Here is a 25557-nt window from a genome sequence, read left to right as displayed (position 1 = left end):
AGAAAGAGAAAGGGAAAGGAAAGAAGAGGTCTCAAACGCCGCAGCGGAGAAAAGGGTAGAGAGAAGAGGTAAGGAAAAGAGAAGGACAAAGGAAGGACGAAGACTTACAAGTAAGGAAGGCGAAGAATGTGGTACATTTACAAGCGTCCGTCTCCGGACGTAGGCACAAACCATTCCCCCAAATGGGGAGAAAAGGAAGGAAAGAGCCAGAGGTGAGGGGGGGGGGCGAAGATGGGGGATGGGGAAGGATGCGGAAAGGGAAGGTATGCAGCCTGGAAAGGAAGGAAGGCCACATCAGCTCGGGGTCCCGTGCTCGCTACGCACGTATCCACAAAAGAGTTGTGGATCCCCTGGGGGATATTGTTGGAAGTGTTAGAAGTAACTGTAGGTTTTTCCTCCTCTGTTAATACTGCCACGAATGAATACATTCACATCCAATCATATCCACTCATCTGATCTGGGCCACTTTTATTTTCCCCACCCTGTATAAGATTGAGCTTTTGGGTACCATTTCAGCAGGAAAACCACCTTACCCTTTATCCCCTACATATACAAAAGAATTGAAGAGTCTGATAGGAGAAGTATTGGAACAGGATGCGATTCACCCCTCCAAATCACCCTATTCTGTTTCCATTTTCTCAGTGCAAACACTTCTGACAGATCAAGGCTGGTGGTGGGGATTATCAGGAGTAAGTACGAAGGTGGTCATTAGGCTGATTCCATTGCCTTATCTGACACCTGTTTTGTATAGTTTGTAGGTGTGCAGGTTATTACTGCCTTGCATCTCAACCAAGCTTACTGTCAGATTCCACTCTACGAGGGTTCCAACAAACCACTGCATTTACTACTGACTGGAATTTTTTTTTTTTTTTTTAGTTTAATTAATACCTTTGTAAATGTCAAGTTGTCAATCCAACATGACAGCATTTGTGAACCAAAATGAATAGGAAACACAAATTTAAAGACACTGACATTTCAAAACGTAAAGCATAGTTTTCCATTGCAGCACCACAAAATCACTTGAGAATGGCCTAGAAGGTTGAAACTAGTTGTGCACAAATACAAATCATACAGTAAAAGTACTCTTCAGCCTCATGACTTGAGCTGCCATTTTATCCCAAATGTGTGACTCTATTTTTGGATATCAAATTAAAGTATGTGTACCACTACCTAGATGGTTTAGTTATTTTAGGCCTCAATTGGAAGCAGCATTTACATCATCTGAGGGAAGTGTTTACTTAATTAAGGGGAGGAGGTTTAATAGTTAAACATGACAAAGTTAATTAAGCTTGAATTTCTGGAGAAGGCATTGTTGGAGGATGTAGCGTTGCCATGTGAACTGGGGATGACCACAAGTGGAACTCAGGCAATAATGAAATTTCTACTGCCATTAATCCTAAGGAAGTGGAAAGTTTCATTGACGTGGTTAATTTTTTTAGAAAATTTATTCTCAATTTTGCTTAGCAAACCAGGCATCTAAACAAACTGTGAAAAAAGGGATGCACGTTTTAGTGGGGAACTGGAGGCTCAGCGAGCACTTTCGAAGGGCTTGAGCAAACTTTGGCATTTGCCCTAGGACTGGTGATCCCAGATTTTAAGCAATTAACTGTCCAGACAATGTCTTCTTGACTGGCACTGCAGTTGTCCTACTGCAAAAAGCCAAGATGGTACATGACCTGTATCCTACGTGTCCTGAGTGTTGTCACAGCCTGAAAGAAAGTTGGAAGTACTAGCCATGTTATTTGGTTTTGGTATGTCCCATTTTTACCAAGAGCACAGGCCATTCCAGCTTGAAATCGATAATCAGATGTTGAGTTGGGTTTTGGTCAGTCCTAGATGTACTAGCAAGATGGGCTACTTGGATTTCTGCATTCCAATCTCGAGTCAAGTTTGTAAGGGACACAGACAATGTCACAGCAGATAGCCTAAGTAGAATTTTTCACAATGATGCTGCAAGAGACTGAACTGAGAGAATGACAGACCTGCTCCTGAATTCTTATTTAATTAAATCTGATTTCAAGGGAGCTTCTAGCTCTGCTTAAGGCTGTCAATAGATATTGGACGCAGGTTGATACGCAGACAAATAAGAGAGAAGTTGGCCAGAGGTGAAAAAGTTATGCTGTATTTGTTGAAGGGTGGGGTTTTGTATTGTAAGGCCTGGAATGATCACCACCCTATGATTGTAGTTTCCGCCAAGGTTGTTCCAACGCTTTTTGCCTAATTTCATCACTATTTTATGGGCGAATACTTGGGAATTGGGTGGGGGGGGGGGGGGGGTGGTACATAAAACCCATGCTAATATTCATGAGGAGTTTACCTGGAAATGTCTGGGTTCTGACACAAGAACGATGAGATAGAATTGTAGATCTTTTACTGCTAGCAAACACCAGTAGAGCAGCAATTGAAAAAGATATACCGGGTGATCAAAAAGTCAGTACAAATTTGAAAACTTAATAAATCACAAAATAATGTAGATAGAGAGGTACAGATTGACACACATGCTTGGAATAACAGGGGTTTTTATTAGAACCAAAAAAAAAAAAAAAAAATACAAAGCTCAAAAAATGTCCGACAGATGGCACTTCATCTGATCAGAATAGCAATATTTAGCATAACAAAGTAAGACAAAGCAAAGATGATGTTCTTTACAGGAAATGCTCAATATGTTCACCATCATTCCTCAACAATAGCTGTAGTCGAGGAATAATGTTGTGAACAGCAATGTAAAGCATGTCCGGAGTTATGGTGAGTCATTGGCGTCGGATGTTGTCTTTCAGCATCCCTAGAGATGTCAGTCAATCACGATACACTCGCGACTTCAGGTAACCCCAAAGCCAATAATCGCACGGACTAAGTTCTGGGGACCTGGGAGGCCAAGCATGACGAAAGTGGCGGCTGAGCACACGATCATCACCAAACGGCGCGCACAAGAGACCTTTCATGTGTCTAGCAATATGGGGTGGTTCTAATAAAACCCCATGTTATTCCAAGCATGTGTGTCAACTTTTACCTCTCTATCTACATTATTCCATGGTTTATTAAGTTTTCAAATTTATACTGACTTTTGGATCACCTGGTATGTTGATTTTGTGGGTCTGTTTCCTCACTCATGTTTTGGAAAGAAGTATATATTTGTTTCATTGGATGCCTTTTAAAGGTTTTCCTGGCTGTTTCCCATCCATGCAGCTGTAGTGCAGGCAGCCATTTGTTGTTTATTACCTTTGGTCCATGCCAGATTTTGATGTTTGACTTCACTAGCATGTTCACTTCTAGACTGTTTAAACATTTTTGTGTTGGGTCAGGAGTGAGGCACTAACAGAATCCTGTATTATCCGAATCACTCCTTCACAGAGAGGTCAATCAAAACCTTCATACTGTGATAATTGTGTTCCTCTGCCAATATCATACTTGTAGGGATCGGACATTGGAGTGGTTGATGCGTACCTTCAACACAGTGAAACATGAGGCACATCAGGTCACTGCAGCAGTGCTTATGTTTGATTTTCAGTCAAATTCAGTCCTATCTGATTTATGGTCTATCGCCGATATGCTACTCAATTATGTATCTTCTGGAAAGATTAGGGAAAGTCGCATCAGGCCATGGAAAACATTCAAGCAGACTGTGGACAGGAATCTAAGCACATAATAAGAGAAGACAACCTAATAGATTCAGGTTAGGGGATCGAGTTTCTCTGAGAAATTTTATCAGGTTGAGTACAGTTGGGATGAAGTTGTTGGTGAAGCTCTTACCATGGTTTCACAAGCCTTATCGAATCCTTAGGTTTATAAAGCCACTGATAGTTGTTTTGAAGGAAATTGCAACAGCAAGGGAATGTTGAGCTTATATTTCCTAGTTCAAACCTGCCTATACTTTGGATGATGTGGAAAATGGTCTAAGGTTCCACACATAATCCAAACCGCAATGCACGTGATGGGGCGGGTGCGGGGGTTGGGATGGGGTGGGATGGGAGGGTTCCAATTAGTTTCAGCAAGTGCGACTGTGTCGTGATAATTGTAGCACAGCATAAGTCCCATCCCATTCAGCAGTTGGTGCCCAACCAATAGGGAGTCTTCTCACTACAGATGGGAGAGTGCTGGAAATATCAAAGGAGGCCACAGTTAGTGCCACCAGTGTACAGGAGAAAGCAACCAGAGTTATATGGTGAAGTCTTACTGGAGGCAGTGGAAGGAGTGAGATAGACACCCAGCCAGTGGCACAAGGAAGACACTTGGTAAGCAACAAGTTGGTGGGAGGACAACTGTGCAACAAGACAGTGCAGCAGCTGTTGATTTGGGAGGAGAACACAGAGATACTAATGCCAACTGCAAAGAGGAGTTCCAAGGGGAGTATTCTGGTTAGTTTTGTTCCTGGTGCCAGCAAAATTCTTTTGGTTGATGTGCACGGGCAGTGTCTGTGCCTTGTGCTGCATGCCCTCTGCTTAAGATTTCCCACGTGGAACACTCTTATTTAGTTGACAGTCCTCTCCTCTATCAAAGTTTACACTGCACTGGCTGAATTTGCAACCCAGCAGTGCTGAATGTGTAATGATTATGTACTTTGGTTCACTTACTGCATTTAGTAGTGCCTTTGGGTCATATTTCCTGATGCAGTTAGTTACAGAATACATTACTCTTGTTTGTTTTCTAGCCTGAATTTTACCCTTTGAGCAGAGTTTTATTTTATTATTATTATTGTTGTTTTATACATAACTAAACTCCAGTTATAGTTCAATTTTGTTTTGTAATAAAGTTGTATTACCTAGAAAAATATTTGCTTCCCCCTCACAACTCTCACCCACTTCCACTTCACAGCTTCTGTAAAATTCATTTCAACGGACTTGCAGTGTTTTTATATGTTAAATTAATGTGATTGCATTTTTGTGTGTTTCTGCTTCTTGATTTTGTGCTTGTTTTTTGTATCTAGCAAGGAAATTTTGAGCCCACAACATTAAATGGTGCACGAGGTTACATAAATGCATGTGTTGTGTAAGTCGCTACTGAGAATATATGTAGTATATTTTTATTTTTTGGCAATAGCTAGAACAATCACCAACTAAATGAAGTGATTCCAAGTAAGAATTGCAATTACACCAATGATGAGGAGCAGGAAAAAAATTTTGCTGTTTTACAGTTCTGTGGTTCGATGTTGGGGAAGATATCTTTCTGCTTAAATCCCTCTTCAGGCCTCTGTTACAAATCTGGCAATACTGAGACAAGTTAAGGATGCAGCAAGTCTCAGAACAACTGATGCTTGTGAGCACAACCAGTTTTACCTCGTAACAAACAACGTGCACTGTAGAACAATACAGAAAAGAAGAGATGTGGGTTTTATCACCCACTTTCACTGAGCATGCACTAGAAAATGGTCATTAGGACAAATCTGACAAAACCTCTCTGATTGTTTTGTTTTATTTTGTTTTAGGGTGCTAAAATAACTAAGGTCATATGCACCCATGTAATAACCTTAGAACACAAAGACAAAAACAAGTTAAAAGTGACTACACATTAAGCCCAACTGTCGGAAAGAAATACAGCTAAAAGCAAGGACTTCCTCTTGGAGGAAGATCCACAAAATATGCCATAGAGAGAACAGAAGTCCTGAAGTATAGATTAGATGTCCTTCACCATATTGCTACAATGGATAAAAAGTAAAATGCTGTCAACAGTTAGCACGTCGTTCACTAATTCAGATGGCAAATATACATTAGAACATAAGTCATTAAAAAAAGAACATCAGGAAACGGCAAACCATCAATGAGCATAAAACGTGGGGGGAGGAGGGGGGTGTCCACTTAACAAATGGTGATGGCTAAAACGACAGCACCCAATACACAACCCAGCTAAAATGCTCTCCTCACGGCAAGAGAGCCAAGAGGAGGTCGGCCAAGCAGGTGGGAGAGGTTCAATTCCACGGAGCTTGTTCCCATGAAGGGAAGACAGTGGTGAAACCAAAGTGACACAACCTATTGACAGACAGCAACATAGAGATCATTGGAGGGAATTGAAGAACTAGCAAGCCGAGGTAGGAGGATTGCAGCCTTGGCAACAGCGTCAGCAGCCTTGTTTCCCGTCAGATGGATGTGACCTGGGACCCACATAAACATCACAGTGGCAGTGAGCAAATGGAAGCTTTCTTGGGCCCGTTGCACTAAGGGATGGACTTTATGCAACACACACAGGCTCTGAAGGGCAATGACGGAATCAGAGCAGATGACACAATGGAAAGCATGTGTCGCTGGATGTGTTACATGGCCTGATACAGGGCAAAAAGCTCTGCTGTAAATATTGAGCAGTGTTCCAGAAGCTGATACTGAAACTGGTTGGTGCCAATGATGAAGGCACACCCGACACCACGGTCATTTCGAGAGCCATCAGTGCACACAAAGGAACTATCGCTAAGTTCCATGTGAAGGTCTAGAAACTTACAGTGATAGAATCTGAAGTAGTGTCCTTAGGAAGTGAATGAAGTCCAATGTGGACTGCCGTATGAAGCCACTCATGTGAACATCACTTTGGTATGCCAACAGTAGTTCAGCAGCTACTGCCTACAGACTCTCAACTGGGATAGTGTAAAAGACATCAGTGGACAAAAGGATGCCACAATGGTGAATTCTATTTAGATGGCATAAGATGGATGAACATACAGATGCATAAACGAAACACCCATACTCTAGTTTCAAAAGGGCAGGGGATCGGTACAAACTGAGTAGGGTGGTCCAATCCGCTGCCCGGTAAGTACTGCTGATTACACAGAGGGCACTGAAGGACAAGGTATATTAGGTGGCCAGGTAAGACGTGGGAGGACCAAGAAAGTTTCCTATCAAACATGAGCCCCAGGAATTTCATAGTTTCATCAAACAGAAGAGCAAGGCCCAAGACAAAGATGGTGGAAGAAACCCATTGCGCCGCCAGAAATTCACATAAACTGTTTTGTCAGTGAAAAAGTGGAAGCCACTGTCGATGCTCCATGATTAAAGATGTTCCACAGATCACCAAAGACACTGCACAAGGAAAAAAGTCCGTTGAGAACTGCAATAGATTGCAAAATCATCAACAAACTGGGAGCTGGAGATGTCTCGCGGGAAGCAGGCAATAATAGAGTTAATGGCGATAGCAAAAAGAACGATGCTCAGGACAGAGCCCTGAGGCACCCCGTTTTCCTGCATAAAGTTGTCCGACAAGGCAGAACCCAAACGTATCTTGAAAACCCTGTCTTTTAAAAATTCCTGAAGGAAACAGAAAGGCTGTCTCAGAGGCACCATATGTAAAGAGTACAGAGGATACCACTCCTCTAGTAGGGTTTTTTCAAGTAAAAAAAAATGACCTTAGTCTGGTATTTCCGCATAAAACTGTTAATGACATGGGTTGACAAAGTGACAAGGTGGTCAACTGCACAACAGTGCACTGTGGAGTGGTTAGTGAATTGTGAGACTTGAGCCACCATACTAGCCAAGCATGAATCATATGTTCTATCACATTTGCAAACACAGCTGGTGAAAGAAATGGGACGGTAGCTAGAAAGAAGGTGTTTGTCCTTACTGGGTTTAGGTATGGAAGTGCCAGTGCTTTCATGCCAGAATCTGGGAAATGTGCCATTTGCCCAGATGTGATTGTATGTACAAAGGAGAAAGTGCTTGCCCGCAAGAGAAAGGTGCTGCAACATATGAATATGAACATCATCTGACCCTGGAGCAAAAGATCAGGTTGAAGTGAGAGCATGATCTAGTTCCCGCATAGCAAAGGCAGCATTCTAGCATTCACGATTCTAAGAGGAGAAGGGTATTACCGAGCATCCTCCACTCGTTTCCGATGGAGGAAGGCTGGGTGATAGTGGGAGGAGCTCTAAATCTCCGCAAAATAGACTGCCCAAGGCGATGGAGATAGCAATGGCGTTCACAGTGACATCATTTGCTATGGTCAGGCTGGAAATTGGGGACTGGACCTTGGCCCCAGAGTCGTCGAAGATTGATCCACACGATGGAAGAGGGAGTGGAACTGTTAAAAGAACTAGTAAATAAAAACCAACTAGCTCTCTTGCTATCCCGAAGAAAGCAACAATGCTGTGCATGCAACTGTTCATAATGAATGCAGTTCTCCATCATAGGATAATGAAAAACGCGGAGAGCACATCTCCATGTGCGGATTGTGAAGGGGAAGTGCGAGGAATGGAACATTTTGCGGCAATAAAGATAGTGTTTGTAAGGTATTCAACCTGGTCGTCACAACTGGGGAAATAATGTTCACCAAAGGTCACCAGGGAGGAGTAATGCCTCCAGTCAGCCTTTAAAAGCTGCCAATTTGATTTACACGTAGGTGGGGTAGGAGTCAGCAAATAGTTTGTACACAGAACATGCTCGCTTGAGTACGTGTCAGAGAGAACGGACCACTTGAGATGACAGGCAAGCTGGACAGTGCAGAATGAGAGGTCCAAATGTGAATAGGAGTCTGAAAAGAACGTGGGTGCTCCGGTGTTATGGCAGATGAGGTTAAGTTGATTGAGAAGGTCGGCCAAGAGGGTACCTCTGGGACAGCTTCATGAAGAGCCCAAAACAGGATAGTGTGCATTAAAGTCATTAAGCAGAAAAAAGGGGCGAGGGAGTTGCCCATTAAGTTGTAGGATGTCCGAATGACATAGGTTGTAGATGGCATAAAAGGGAAAGGTGAATTAGGAACGAAAATGCAGGCTGCAACAGCTTGCAGTCGGGTGTTCTGTGAGATGGTTTGACTATGATCCAGATGAACAGCATGACCCCCCCCCCCCCCCAATGAGATGGAAGGCCGTCCTTGTGGGAGGGGGGGGAAGGGGAGGGGTCAAAACAGACCAGAAAGTAATGCAGGAGGTCAAAGCAGTCTCAAGGGCGCAATTTTGTTCCCTGGAGGCAGAAAACAAGTGGAAACTGCAATTCCAAGAGCAGCTATAATTTCTCCTTTTTGTTCCATTGGAGGCGAGTCACGACGGGGAAAAGGGCAGAGAGAAAAAATGAAGAGCTGTCACCTCGGCGGCTGCCTAGTGCTATTCTTTGAAGACTCACTGCCACACAGTGCAAAGGCTGGAGGATCCTGGTCCATGAGATCTACAGAGACATCGGCACTGCCTCTGGCTAGGCCTGTGGATTCCAGGGCATAAAAATGGTAGGTAGTGCACACCGTCGAAATGGAGGTCAGTCGAGTGAGGATACCATTCGGCGACACCGTTGACAAGGATTTCCCAGTCAGTGAAGGAGAAGACCATTTGCCTTTGTTTCCCTTCTTGTAGCTTCTAAGGTTGGCAAGTGAAGGCTCAGGTATTTATTGGCTGGAGAAATTTTAGTCTTTGCAGGAGTATTCCTTCTGTTCTTTCCAGCCTGTCGGTTGTGTAGCAGATGATTTTGCCATCCAAAGTGAAAATTTGGTGGCTTGTTGCACAGCTGGAGGAGGAGGAGACGGGAATGCTACTGTGACACTGGGCAATTGTACAACCGTAGTGCTGAATTTGACATAGCAAGTCTGCATGGCCATGTTCTTCATGGAGTGAGGTGTAGTGAGAACAGTACTGTAAGTGCCATATGGTAAAATGCAGGGTTTCTGAATAGCCAACAACTGATGAGTGACAAGGCAAGGCACTTCTTCCTTCACCCAGATCTGGATGGTGCACTCATCAAGATACATGGGGCGTTCTTGGGATGAGGCTGCATGGTCACCACTGCAATTGGTACACTGGGGAGAAAGACATGTGCAATTGCCCTTATTAGCATCCCTACCATAAGTAACACATTTGGCTGTGTTTCAACGGGACATTAGAGCGCGGTTGTAATGTTGAGAGTGGTAGCAGTGAATCAGGTTTGGAATGTACAGTGGGACCATGATGACTTCCATAGCCTCCTTTGATCTTTGATGGAAGCATTACACAATCAAATGTGAGAAAAAGAGTGCCTGTAAACACAAAGGATGCATCAACCTTTTTCATCACCCAATGGATTGCAGTGATGCCCCTATCAGACAGCTAAGTTTGGACCATCGAGCACCTGTGTAAGTAACACCATGCGAAGAATTCAACATTCAATAGGCATCTATACAAACAGGATAGCCATGGAGGAGTGCTGCAAGCAGCTGTTATGCCTGAGAATCACAATTAGTCTCCGAAAGCAAAGTGCCACTGCGTAAACAAGAACAGGATGTCACAAAGCTGGCAACTGCATCAACACTTTTGTAAATAATAAATGGATTAACCACAGCAAAGGACTGACCTCCTCCAGTATGCGATACCACAAGGAACCAAGGTGCAGCTGGGCGAGTCCTGGCATCTTTAGCCTCAGTGTGTTTGTGCTCAGTAGATGTAGACATTGTGAGAAATCTCCCACGATTGCTAGCATCTCTAATGGTATCCATCATTTTCAATTTTCATCGTCAACTGAATTTGTGTGTGGATGAAGTTCAGATGATCTAAAAATCCTTTTAACTAGTCTTCACCATGGGGACACACTACAAACATGTCGTCAACATACCTCCAAAACACTGGGGGCTTCAAGCTTGCCTTGTCCTCGAAGTCCTCCATAAAAAAGTTGGCCACCAAAGGCAACAAAGGACTACTCATGGTGACACTGTCAGTCTGTTGCCTTCCATTTTTCGATGTGCTGGTATGGCGTAAAGATGATGGCACCTTGGGACACACGGTTGATCAAAAACTGACGCATACAGATTTATATTTACGTGCAAATAGCTGCCACCATCCTTCACAGACGATTAGTGTACTCGGAACTCTAGTACACAGAGCACATGTCATTGTTGATGAGAGCAGTCTGGAGGACGAGCTTTTACACCTGAGGAGAGTTTTTGAAGCCAACAGGTACTCACAACAGCAGATACATAAAGCGCTACAAATGAAACCAACTGTGGGTATAAGAAAATCAGAAGAAGGCAAGGCAAGTTTTAAATTGATGGCTTTTCTGCCATACTTGGGAAGCCTATCATCAAAAATAGGACGGATCTTCAGTAAGCATGAAGGGAAAGTGATTTTTCGCCCTCCACCAAAGACAGCAGCACTCCTGGGTTTCGTTAAGGATGATTTGATGCTTCGGAAGCCTGGGATTTACAAGATCCCCTGTGAGTGCGGCCGTTCATACATCGGACAGACGACACGTACTATCCAGGAGAGATGCACAGAGCACCACAGGTACACCCGGCTCTTAGAACCTAATAAATCTGTGGTGTCCGAGCACTGTATTGACGCTGGGCACTCTATGGTGTACGATAATGTCGAAACTTTAGCCTCGACTTCATCTTTCTGGTACTCAGTAGTGAAGGAAGCAGTTGAAATTCGCTTGGCGATGAATTTAATTAATAGAGATAGCAACTTCAGCTTGGACAAATCTTGGAATCTGGCAGTTTCTGTAATAAAATCACAAAGACATTGTGACTGTGCAGCTTGCAGTGATACATCAATATCACTGTGTGGATCGACTGTGAAGCCATAGATCTATTTCCATTCATATGCCATACGTCTGTGCCACCGATTAATGTATCCGGCGCCTTGTGTATCTGTGGCCGCATGCGCAGTGGCGCAGTCCAGTCTATTCCTGTTGGTACTTTGGTTCTCTGTCATCCCAGCAGCTCAAAGTCTCAAAAACAATGCAGGTTGTGCTCAAGTGTGGAACAGTTTTGACCCACTCAAGAAAAAGAAAGGAAGGGAGGAAGATCAGGGTTTAACATATTGTCAACATCGAGGTCATTAGAGATGGATCAAAAGCTCAGAAAGTTGCAAGGATGGGGAAGGAAATAGCCTGTGCCCTTTGAATGGGACAATCCCGCATTTGCCTGGAGCAGTTTGGGGGAATCATTGAAAATCTAAATCTGGATGGCCGAATGCAGGTTTGAATAATCATCCTCTTGAATGTTGAGTCCAATGTAATAACCACTCCCCTCAAGAAACTCAGTCTGTGGATCATAATACTATTCTTGCTGCTAGTACCATTATGACTTGGCAACATCACAGAAAATATTCAGTAATATTATGATGGTAAACTTACTGCCCAGAGAGGTACTGAATTACCCTACTAATTCACTTGATATTTTCTTGTCATTCCAGTCAAATATTCTGAAATGGATAACTACTACTCACCATAGAGTAGAGGTGCTGAATTGCAGATAGACACAACAAAAAAGACTGGTAGACAAAACTTTTGGCCAAACAGGCCTTCATCAGAATTAGACAAAACACACACACACACACACACACACACACACGCACGCACGCACGCACGCACGCAACTATGCGGGTTGCACTTGCGTGAGTGTATGTATGCACGTTGTCCAATTCTGATGAAGGCCTGTTTCGCCAAAAGTTTTGTTCAACAGTCTTTTTATTGTGCGTATCTACAACTAGGGATCACTGCTACATGTTGAGTAGCAACTATCCTATTCATAATACCATCATTATTCAATCCTGGATTTTCCATTGTTTAGTCAAACATTCTAAATGATCCTTACTGCAGGTTAAGTTTTAACTTCAAGAAGGTTATCCCACATAGTAGCTACAACTAATCTCTATTTTGTATTGCAAACATCACACATTACTATGGCACGACAGTGGTGAATACACGAGTGCATAGCTAGCTCAATGGTAATAGTCACTGTGTGAAGCAAACACTGCCTTAACTGCCACTTCCAACAGAGATTTACGAGAGTGAATTACAGGCCAATGCTTATCTCCAGGTAGCAAAACATTCAGTACTGTTGATAGACACATGTAAAAGTATGAACATTACCCAAGCTTTCACAACTATTAATTCCTTCCTTGAGGAGGAGATAGGGATAGATAGGGGCAAGTTGGGGAAATATATATATATATAAAAAAACAAAGATGATGTGACTTACAGACACAAGCAGACATATTTGGTCTTTAAATATGTCTGCTTGTGTCTGTATATGTGTGGATGGATATGTGTGTGTGTGCGCGCGAGTGTATACCTGTCCATTTTTCCCCCTAAGGTAAGTCTTTCCGCTCCCGGGATTGGGATGACTCCTTACCCTCTCCCTTAAAACCCACATCCTTTCATCTTTCCCCTCTCCTTCCCCTCTTTCCTGATGAGGCAACAGTTTGTTGCGAAAGCTTGAATTTTGTGTGTGTGTTTGTGTATCTATCGACCTGCCAGCGCTTTCGTTCGGTAAGTCACATCATCTTTGTATTATATATATATATATATATATATATATATATATATATATATATAGGCAGGTCACTCAGAATTCTCCCCCCCCCCCCACACACACACACTCACTTCCGTCTGCTCACTTAAACTACTACTTCTTGGTGTTAAAAGTATAGTTCAGTAGAGCGGCGATTATCTGAATGTCGGTCAACCGAACGAACGCTTAACCAAACTGTGTACCCGCTCGCACCTGTTACTCTCCCACCCTACCGTCCATCATCCCCCTCACTCCCAAACCAAGATTCCCACAGTAGTCGCCGCACTGTGCCACCGCTGGTGGAACATTGCTTCTAATGGGGCCTTCACAAGGCGCTACTGACCGGCCAAGCCACCAGTCGCTGTGTTTCAACAATCAGCACACTTCTGTTGGCTTGGCACTGGCAGTAGAAGTAGCAGCAGTATCAAAGCTGTTCACAGCAACAGCTGTGCCAGCTTAGAGTTGAGGCGTGCCACTCCGCGCAGTCTGAAGGATTGCGCGCCCCCAAGAAGAGCTTCCCACGGTGCAAACAGTCACCTTCTGTTCTCTGTTACGACCACTTGTGTGCTGCTGCTTGAAGAAGTGAACTTGACGATAGAAAATGCTTAAATGTAAACGTGTTGTCCTTTCTACGAGGGACAAGTACGAGATTTTTAAAAGGTGAATCTGCAATCACTTTATCCAATGAGTACAAGGTGGGGAAGTTGGCAATTACGGATATAAAAAAACAAAAGACGAGCATAGCAAATGTTTTTAAATGTTAATTTTGTATACTGTGTGTATTGTTCATGCAAAATGCGCATATAATATGTATATATTTTTGTTTAATAAACTGTGCCACATACTATATATTCCTACTGAAGTTGCCTTTGTATGTTACTTTGTAATACTAAAAGAGATGCCTGTTTTTATTAATAAATTTACTGTACAGTACTTCTTTTTGGCAAATAAACATGTACAGTTCGATTATCTGAACAAACCAGTTTTCCGAACACCCAAGTCCCCCAATTACTTCGGATAATCGACGCTCTACTGTATTTCAATCTGCACCTTCATTAGTATTTGCATCATGTGCCACATGTAAATAAAAATTATTTTTTGATTGTCTTGGTCTTTACCAATGAATTTTAAAGCAGAAGATGACAAAATAAGCAGAATAAAACAGCATTGGAATAAAAAATATAAACAAATCAAATAAAAATAAGCATTCTTTATTACCATTCAATTCGGAGCTCTGTGAGTGCATTCATCAGCTCTAGATTCTGATTTACCCAAGAGCACCTAGATATGTGTTTACAGACTTTTTTCCTTGGGAAAATTGTACATCTGTCCTTCTAGTATTCTGTTTGTGTTAAGTTGTGGTACAGCAATTTGATGCAGAACCAAAAATCATCTTTGCTTCTCCCCGTTTCCCATTTTTCAAAATACAGTAATTTGTGTGGTCTTTTTCTAATTCACAGCATTTTTATAGTGTTGGGGTAGGTTTCAGTGTCTGCAGCTAAGAAGTTCACTGGTAAAATGGTATTGGATCTGTTTCTTTTCAGAGCTGCTAATATATGCTGAATAGTAACCCATGTTTACTTTTTGTTTTTGCAATTGAATCTGTGCTCCTCGCTATCTGCCACATCACAGGCTGTGTATTTTGGGTCATCTGCAAGGTGTTGCATACAGATTGCAACTCACAAGAATTTCCTGCTGGCAGCAGGATAACAAAAATCTGTAATTTTTTGTTTGGTGGATCTTGATTCAGTGTGCTGCCTGCGACAGTCTGCCATCATCTATAAGGCTATAAGTACCAACAAAGTAATTACCTACGAAATATTTGTCAACAAGGGTGTAGAAATTACGTATTTGTGAGTTCATAAATATTGTTTTATGTTACATCTGCTAGTGACTAAAGATTTCAACATTAATTTACTTGTTTACAGACAAAGACACAATCATCTTATTAATATCCTTTCACATTTCAGGTATGTACTGAACTTCTATGTGTTCCTAAATGATTTATAGGTCTCATACCCCATAAGTGTCAGCATACAGTTGCTGTTGCCACCAGCAAGTGAGCCAAGTAAGCAACCACAGAGGCAATTACAAAGTGAGCAGCTAATACTTCATATTTCCTATATCAATGACATGCTTCCACTCACTCATCCCCATAACATTTTTTTTCTCAGATAGCAAGACATTTGTTTAATGGCTGAAAGTGCGCGCACGTGTGCGTGCGCACACACACACACACACACACACACACACACACACACACACACACACACACACACACACACACACATATTCATTTTATAAAAAAAGCTTGCTGTAAGCCCTGATTCTTGACAAAAAGAGGGAGTCAAACCATTAATTTATTAACAGTTTGCTTCAAGAAATAAATATAGCCAACTTTAAACCACTTCAAACATAAAACAGTAGTATAATTCAGTGTATGGAAAGATATACACAATTTACTGTAGAATGATCAATTGTTACCAGATGCACTCACCTCAAATTTTGGAAGATATCGCGATGAACCTTTTACATGACGTTTTCTGACAAAGAACAGCAGATCATCACAATCAATACAATGTTCTGTTTGAAACAAGAAGTGTCTCACAAACAGATCTGTCCAATAAGTTGTACCCTGTAGCATTACAAAACCAGAATCTGAAAACAAAAGAAATCAATCATCTTAAATAAGTTTTGTAGAACAAATAAAAACATAATTTAGTATATAAAAATTTCAGATCTATGAGAGACAAAGTTGGGAACCCAATGTATCGGAGACATTCTTGTGTGTATAGTCTTACATACAGTAAGTATTGTGGATGTTCCAAGGCTTATTGGCACCTGGTCCACATCTGAGTTTTCATACCTGTGGCATAACAATGAACATCTCGTAAAGTTAACCACTGGTATGATCTCTGAGAAGTGTGTAGGTTAGCACATACAAGTTCACTGCTAACAGAATGTGAAGAATATGAATAAGTCATTTGTTGAAATATTACGTACAAAATAGAACTTCTCTTTCTGATAGAGACCAAAGTTCATTTATTGCAGTATACAATACACCTTGCCCACTATACATGATACACAATGGTTTTTTATTATGCATTTATATATTTATGGTCATGGCTTGATCTTCACCTTACAATTACATTATATAATGATATTTGACATAATACATAATTTACAATAGAAAATCTTTGATAGAAATTTTGTTCAACTCTTACAAAATGACATATTATAATAATCATTCAAAACATAAACAGTTACCACACTCCAAGTACTCAGTACCACTTGAAATGCTTTTCTTTGTATAAGACGATAAAACTTTATTTAGTTTTATGTCAGAAATATTGAAGTAAATTGGAATACCAAATTACTTCTAGTGACAAGCTAAATACTTCAACAGTAACTGTTAAAGAGATTTATTTGATCAAATCTAGCACAGAAAAACTTTGAAACTGACAAAACTATTATTTGAAAACAAATTTACATTTGAAACTTCCTGGCAGATTAAAACTGTGTGCTGGACCAAGACTCGAACTCAGGACTTTTGCTTTTCACGGGCAAGTGCTCAACCATCTGAGCAACCCAAGCATGATTCATGACCCAACTAGCACTCCTGAAAAAAAGGATATTGCGGAGACATGGCTTAGCCACAGTCTAGGGGCTGCTTCCAGAATGAGATTTTCACTCTGCAGTGGAGTGTGCGCTGATATGAAACTTCCTGGCAGATTAAAACTGTGTACCGGAGCACTTTCCTGTGAAAGGCAAAGGTCCTGATTTCGAGTCTTGGTCCAGCACACAGTTTTAATCTGCCAGGGAGTTTCATATCAGCGCACACTCCGCTGCAGAGTGAAAATCTCATTCTGGATATTTACATTTTTCATGGCCTTGATTTCAAATGTGAAATTATCTATATGAATCTCTTTTCATGGTAATTCAAATAAAACATAACAGTTGTAATAATATTAAAGCACAAGCTATTGTGAAAATTTCATACAAGGGACAGTGTGGCCAAATCACTTCAGTTGTTACGTGGTTGCGATAAGGCAATTGTTAAAAATGGGTAGCAGACTGTTGTCGTGTTGTAAGTGAAAATTATTTTTAAAAAATGAGGAAATTACAAAACTTGGATGTCAAAACTTATCTGAAATGTATAAATTCTTTTCCACGTCATATACCGTACATAAAACTGAAAAAAAGAAAATCCAGGAATTTCTCTGTGAAAAAGAATTATGAATAATCACAATCATCAACCACTGTCAGCATCAATTTTTTCAAGCTGAGTATGCAAAAATAATTATAGTTTCCTACTTTTAAACTTTTAAGATGGTGCAATAATTTTTGATGTTGCAGTTGCAGTAATTTGAGATGCTGCAATAATCTCATTTCATTATTTGAGGACACCACAATAAACAAAACACCACTCATGGATTAGATCTTAGGCCTATTCTGACTGGCCAACTGCTGTTTCCAAAGCAGTACAAAGAGCAGTCTGTAATGGTGGGACATATGATCAGCATGTCACCAATCCCTCCAGCCATTACCGCCAGTAGATTAACACTGATGATGCCACTGCTTCTTTATTCAAGTAGCTCCCCATTTAGCCTTACAAGGGTGAGTGAACCCAGTTCCTGACTTCTCTAACTCAGAAAAAAAATCTGAGGTGGTACTGAGAATTGAATTTGGGTCCTTCTGCACCAAAGACAGTCACACTAACCATCTGGTTATGGGGGGGGGGGGGGGGGGGGGGTGGTCTAAACACTGCAATTTATGGCTAAAAATTTGGCATAATTTCTATATTTAATTAAAATAGATGACTAACAATAGCAACACAAAGACATATCATCAATTTGTTACCACTTCGTTATTATTACAGGTGGCAAAGTTCTGTGATATGTAGATACAAAAGACAGTATCTCCTTGATATGCTATTCTCTCAGCAAGCCTGGAAATTATGGAGAAACATCCACTGCTTTCACTTAAGCTCACAGTAAATGTTCTTTTCCTTTACAATATGTGTTTACTTTTCAGTGTAACATACTTTCTGAATACCCGTTGTATCTGATAGAGATTTTATTTGAGCAAAAAGCAATTGGTAATGTGGTAATTAGCATTCACTCACGTTATCTTGCAAATGAATCACATAATAAAATTTTTAAAAAAGCAAATATCATGTGACATTGAATGTTGTTATATAAAGAGCTGTGAAACTAAGTAATCTTGGCAGTTATAAGCCAGACTGAGGAACTAAGTCTTCCTTTGCAGCCCTTTTGTAGGAGTTGGGACATGCATTACAGGCTTGTCCTCTTGCCAAAAGGGAAAACTATGAAGTAATGTAGATCACTGCGTGTAAAGAGACATTACAATTTTATACTGACAGTATTGTACAGGATGCCTCAGCCTACACAGTTGCCAGTTTGCTGCTCCAAACTGCCACATGTTCTAGTATGTAGCAGTATATTACCACCTTCCGTTGATATTATAGGTGGAGGAGGGGTCCTAGATGACTAAATTGATTCTCTGTTTAAAAAAATATTCTAATTACTTCCATTGCAGAATCTGAGTACATGACAAATTTCATGACCCGAATGTGTCTCATTTCCCCAGCACCATCGACAGCATATTTTTAAGCTCCTTTTGTAAATAGATCTTGCATATAAGATTGGAGCATTCACTGCGTACTTGTTTCCCTATTTACACCCACCCTAATTTAACTATGTAATTTGGAATACTCTGCCTCTGGTACTGTAGCACAGCATGGTGGAATGCACGCGCACACACACGCACGCACGCACGCACACGCATGCCACTGAACACCACCTAATCCAATGACTGATCACCTTACTAATATGCTCACCCACAATTTCTTCTCCTTTGAAAGTATCATTTGCAAACAAATCCATTGTACTGCCACGGGCACCCTCATGGTAGCATCTAGTATCAATCCACACATGTGTCATCTAAGGAAGGGGTCCTTCCTAGCCCCCCAGAAGCTGAATCCCATCACCATGGTTTAGATTTATTGATAACATCTTTGTGATCTACACTGATTGTGAGAACACTCTACCTAGATTTCTCTACAGCTTCCATACAGTCTCCCCCAATTCATTTCACCTGGTCTTCCTCCACCCCAACAAGAGACCTTCCTCAATGTCGACTTTCACCTCAAAGATGGCTCCATCAGCACCTCTGTCCCTTTCAAAACTATCAATCACCAACAAAACCTCCATTTCAAAAGCTGTCACCCACTCCACACCGAGAAGTCCCTTCCATACATTCTAGCCATCTGTGATTGTCGCATCAACAGTGTCAAGCAGCTCTCCTCCGAATATGCCGAAGGTCTCATTGAGAACTTCACACACCAAAATTACCCTCAGCACCGAGTCCAGAAACAGATCTCTTGCACTTTGTCTCCCCAGTCACCTGCAGCACAATCCTCTACATACTCACTGACCAGGCAAAAAATAGTACCCAACCCCCCTCAGAACTCAGTACCACTAAGGACCGGAGTAAAGTATCACGTTTCCTGCCAGGATTTTGACTACCTCTCATTGTATCCTGAAATGAGAAATATCTTCCCCACCCACAGTATTCTGCTCACTCAGCCTATGCAATATCCTTGTCTGTCCATAACACCCTCTTTTTCCAGCCCCTTGTCCCAAATCTCATATCCCTGTAACAGACCTACAGCCAAGAGCTGTCCTATACATCCTCCCACCGCTACCTAACCCAGCCCAGTCACCAGCATTTCCTATCCCGTCAAATGCAAGATTACCTGAGAAAACAACCATGTCCTCTGTCAACTCAGATAAAACACCACGCGGCATTCCACATGGGCATGACGTAGGTCCTAGGTTCAAGTACGAGTCCAGCACACAGTTAATCCGCCAAGAACTTTCAAATCACCGTACACTCCACTGCAAAGTGAAAATTCATTCTGGCAGCAATAAGTTGTCTGTCCACATGAATTGCCACTGGCAAACTGTGGATAGCATAGAGCTGGACCATCCAATTGCCAAGCACGCAGTCCAATGCAGTGTGTAGGGACTTTCAATGAACGCATCACAATTTGTATGATATGAATTCTTCTCACCAACATCAGTTTTTCTGACTCATGTAGTTGGGAACTCTCCCAGCCGCCTACCATCCTTCCCATGCACACACATACTATTTTTCCTCTTCTCCCCCCCCCCCCACCGCCACACACACACACACACACACACACACACACACACACACACACAAACATAGCCTCCAAATGCAGTACTTAATTTCACAACTTCCAGCATTGTTAAGTGGAGTTGTAGTGATGCTGCGACTACCTAATGAAGGGGGCAGGAGGGGGGGGGGGGGGGAGGGATGAAGTTCTTTATCATGCCATCGTACCAGTTGAAGTTAGAGCTCCAATGAAGATGGTAAATATGCTGGCAGAAGTTCCCTTTGTTATAGCTGGGAAACTTGTCATTATGAAAACTGAACTATACTACTTATCATTCCACAGGTGACGGGGGAAAGCTGGTAAACATGAGCATAATGTCAGCCTTTAGTCTGATGTACTTACAATTACAGAAGAACAAATGCAATTGTTTCTTTGTTCCACATTGAGAGATGTGTCTTTCCTTTAAATGTTTACAGTGTTCTCATACATGTACAAACGATCCCCCCCTCCACACACACACACACACACACACACACACACACACACACACACACACACACACACACACACACTCTTTCCTGTCTTTGTCAGCATTGCTTCCCTTTCTTCAGTCATATTCCTTCTCAGTCTATTCCCCCTCCTTTTGTCATAGGTAATCACTGTTTTAATAGTTGGTTCCACTTTACCCTGGACTCTTTTTTTTTTTTAAGGGCACAAAACTGCTATGGTCATTAGCGCTCGGTCCGTGACTTACGAAACAGTAAAAAACGAAAACGGAAACCAGCAGCAATGGGAACGAAACTCAGAAAATTGGAGAAACTAAACGCAGAAGGAAGGCTTAAAAATCCACTACAGAAAGGGATTGGTTGTCCCCAAAAAAAGCTTCAAATGACTGACGTCATCTCACTGGCACTAATAAACTCCAGAACGCGATCGGCCGAGCACGTGTCATCTGCTAAAATGGACGATATCAGGCGACAGCTGTAGAAGGGCGCGTAACAGAATAAAATAGGAGCACTCAATTAAAAGGTGTCTTACCGTCCACAGCTGAGAGCAGTGGGGACAGAGTGGGGGAGGATCGCCGCTTAAAAGATGTCGATGGTTAAAACGACAGTGCCCTATCTGGAGTCTAGTTAAAATTACCTCCTCCCGACGACGCGTTCAGGAGGAAGAGGTCCAAGCACACGGAAGAGCTTACACATCCAGCAATTTATTATGGGGAAGTGTCGACCAATGTGCGTGCCATAAAAGAACAACACGACGACAAAACGCTCCGTAGATCGGCGAAGGGAATCGATTGAATAGCTGGCCGAAGAAGAGAGACTGCAGCCTTGGCTGCTATATTGGCCGCCTCATTTCCACAGATACCAACATGTCCTGGGAGCCAGAGGAACGCCACCGAGATGCCCACCAGGTGGAGCAACCGCAGACAGTCCTGAATCTGGTGGACCAGAGGGTGGACAGGGTAGAGAGCTTGGAGACTGAGGAGAGAGCTGAGAGAGTCATAACAGATAACATACTATATCCGCTGATGGCGGCGGATGTAGTGGACAGCCTGGAGAACAGCGTAAAGCTCCGCAGTATAAACCGAACACTGGTCGGGAAGCTGAAATCGATTTGGGGTGTCGCCAACAATATAGGCACTCCCTACACCTAACGATGTTTTCGAGCCATCAGTGTAAATAAATGTGGCTTCCTTCATTTGTGCACATAGAGCAGCAAATGCCCGACGATAAACAAGTGAAGGGGTACCATCCTCGGGAAATTGGCAAAGGTCACGGAGCAGGCAGATCCGGGGACGGAGCCAAGGCGGTGCTGTACCCCAAGTTGTCAAGAAGGTTTTAGGAAAGCGGAAGGAAAGAGAATGGAGCAGTTGACGGAAGCGGACTCCCGGTGGTAGTAGGGAGGAAGGGCGGCCTGCATACCCTACATCCAAGGAGGTGTCGAAAAAAATGTCATGGGCTGGATCAGCAGGCATGGAAGACAGATGGCTGGCATAACAACTCAGAAGGACTGCTCGCCGATTGGACAGCGGAGGTTCAGCAGTCTCAGCATAAAGGCTTTCCACAGAGCTGGTGTAAAAAGCTCCAGACACTAAACGTAATCCACGGTGGTGGATAGAGCCGAGACGCCGAAGAATAGACGGCCGAGCAGAAGAGTAGACTATGCTTCCATAGTCCAATTTCGAGCGCACTAAGGCGCGATAGAGGCGGAGAAGGACCACTCTGTCCGCTCCCCAGGAGGTACCATTCAGGACACGGAGGGTGTTGAGGGATCGCAGACAGCAAGCCGAAAGATAGGAAACGTGGGAGGACCAGCACAGTTTTCTGTCAAACATAAGACCCAAGAATTTAGCGACGTCCGAAAAAGGAAGGTTGACAGGTCCTAGATGTAAGGAGGGTGGAAGAAACTCCTTACTTCGCCAAAAATTAACACAAACGGTCTTACTGGGAGAAAAACGGAAGCTGGTTTCGATGCTCCAAGAGTGGAGGCGATCGAGACATCCTTGAAGATGTCGTTCAAGAAGGCTGGTCCGTTGAGAGCTGTAGTAGATCGCAAAATCGTCCACAAAGAGGGAGCCCGAGACATCAGGAAGGAGACAATCCATAATTGGATTTATGGCAATGGCAAACAATACAACACTTAGCACGGAGCCCTGGGGTACCCCATTTTCTTGGGAGAAAGTACGGGAGAGAGTAGTGTTCACCCGCACTCTAAATCTGCGCTCTGCCATAAATTCGCGAAGAAAAAGGGGCAGCTGACCTCGAAAGCCCCAAGAGAACAGTGTGCGGAGGATGCCTGTCCTCCAACAGGTATCATATGCTCTCTCCAGATCAAAAAATATTGCTACTGTTTGGCGTTTCCGGAGAAAATTGTTCATGATATAAGTGGAGAGAGCAACAAGATGGTCAACTGCAGAACGATGCTTTCGGAAACCGCATTGGGCAGGTGTTAAAAGACTGTGGAACTCCAGCCACCAGGCTAAACAGCAATTCACCATACGCTCCAAAACCTTACATACACTACTCGTGAGAGAAATGTGGCGATAGCTAGAGGGGAGATGTTTGCCCTTTCCAGGTTTCGGAACAGGAACGACGATAGCTTCCCGCCATCGTCTGGGAAAAGTACTGTCGGTCCAAATTCGATTATAAAGGTGAAGGAGGTAACGCAGACTATGGGTTGATAAATGCAGCAACATTTGGATGTGGATACCATCCGGTCCTGGGGCGGAGGAGCGAGAAGAAGAGAGTGCATGTTGGAGTTCCCACATGGAGAAAACAGTATTATAGCTTTCGCGATTTTGAGAGAAGAAAGCAAGAGGTTGCACTTCTGCTGCACGTTCCTTCGGGAGAAACGCTGGCGGGTAATTTGAAGAGCTCGAAATCCCAGCAAAGTGTCGACCCAATGAGTTAGAAATTGCGACGGGGTCCACTAACGTATCACGCGCGACAGTGAGCCCAGAGACCGGGGAGAAACTAGGTGCACCTGATAACCGTCGAATCCGACTCCAAACTTCCGAGGAGGGAGTGAAGGTGTTAAATGAGCTAATAAAGAATTTCCAGCTTGCCTTCTTGCTATCACGGATGACGCGACGGCATCACACACAGAACTGCTTATAGCGTATACAGTTGTCCAAAGTAGGATGGTGGCGGAAAACGCGAAGAGCACATCGCCGCTCACGTATTGCGTCACGGCATGCCTCGTTCCACCAAGGAACTGGGGAGCGCCGGGGCAATTCGGAGGTGCGTGGTATTGAACGTTCCGCAGCTGTAAGAATAACGTCTGTAATATGTGTGACCTCATCGTCGACGCTAGGAAAGTGACGGTCATCGAATGTCGCTAGAAACGAAAAAAGTGTCCAATCGGCTTGGGCAAACTTCCAGCGTCGCGGGCGCATATATGGCAGTTGAGGCTGCAGTCTAAGGACACATGGAAAGTGGTCACTCGAGTGTGTATCATCAAGGGCGAACCATTCGAAGCGCTGAGCTAGTGGAACAGTACTGACCGAAAGGTCCAAATGAGAGAAATTTGTCGTGGAGGCAGACAAAAATGTAGGGACCCCAGTGTTGAGGCAAACTAGATCCGCTTGGTGGAAGACGTCTAGCAATAGTGAGCCACGTGGACAAGGATGTGGAGAACCCCAAAGCGGGTGGTGGGCATTGAAGTCCCCAACCAGCAAATAGGGAGGTGGAAGCTGACCAAGAAGATGAAGGGGATCAGCTCGTGCCATTGGTGTGGATGATGGAATGTATACAGTACAAAGAGAAAAGGTATATCCAGAAAGGGAAAGACGGACAGCGACAGCTTGGAAGGAAGTGTTTAAGGGGATTGGGTGATAATGGAGGGTATCATGGAGAAGAATCATGAGTCCTCCATGGGATGGAGTGCCTTCAACAGAGGGGAGATCAAATCAGACGGACTGAAAATGGGGGAGAACAAAGCGGTCATGGGGACGCAGCTTTGTTTCCTGAAGTCAGAAGATGGCCGGCGAGTAGGATCGTAAGAGGATCGACAATTCATCCCGATTGGCTCGAATGCTGCGGATATTCCAGTGGATAACGGACATAGGGTGGACAGAAAATAGAGGAATGTGACCAAGGTTGCCATCAACTCAACGACTGCTCAGAGATTGCGACCAACAGCATGGAGTGGCATTCAGCCGAAGGCAGAAGATCCTGATCCATAGGTTGTTCAGGAGCAGCTCCTGCCACCAGCGATCGGCCGCCAGCAGTGCACCTCGGCGACACAGAAGACGGTCGAGGGCGATTTCCGCCAGGTGGTGCTGTAGATGAGACACGCCTTGGCAGAGAAGGAGATGAACTGGGTTTCTTATTAGCCTTCTTGGAAACATGATGTTTAGATGAAGGAGGAATGGATGGTTGTGAAGTTGGGATACGTAAAAAATCTTCACGAGTATGCTCTTTTTTCGAAGTCTTGGGGTCTGACTTTTGGGCTCGAGATTTAGCAGAACCCGATGAAGGGTGAGCCATAGAGTGGGCAGGCGAAAGTGGTGAGGTTGAACGGGCGATCTTTGCACTGGCCGATCTGACGACCGTGGCACTAAAGGTGAGGTCGCAAGTCTGCGTGGCCGCCTCCTTTGTTGGCCGAGGAGAAGCAAGGACAGTGCTGTATTTTCCTGTCTGAGGCACGGTGGGCTGTCGACTGGCGAATAATTTTCGAGCAGCAAAGGTTGACACCTTTTCCTTCACTCTGATTTCCTGAATGAGCTT

General features: G+C 43.3%; 1 protein-coding gene across 4 annotated transcripts in view; it reads right to left on the bottom strand.

Annotated features, from left to right (window-relative positions):
- Window positions 1-25557, bottom strand: part of LOC126251822 (uncharacterized protein KIAA0930 homolog) — a 126268-nt gene that overhangs the window by 85235 nt on the left and 15476 nt on the right. For all 4 annotated transcript variants that reach the window (XM_049952483.1, XM_049952480.1, XM_049952481.1 and 1 more), the window contains exon 2: window positions 15662-15822. In XM_049952483.1, coding sequence (XP_049808440.1) covers window positions 15662-15822 — 161 coding nt within the window. The remainder of the gene's footprint in view (window positions 1-15661; window positions 15823-25557) is intronic.

Source organism: Schistocerca nitens, chromosome 4, assembly GCF_023898315.1.
Source record: "Schistocerca nitens isolate TAMUIC-IGC-003100 chromosome 4, iqSchNite1.1, whole genome shotgun sequence".
NCBI classification, from domain to species: domain Eukaryota; kingdom Metazoa; phylum Arthropoda; class Insecta; order Orthoptera; family Acrididae; genus Schistocerca; species Schistocerca nitens.
This window is presented reverse-complemented; position numbering and strand designations above follow the sequence as displayed.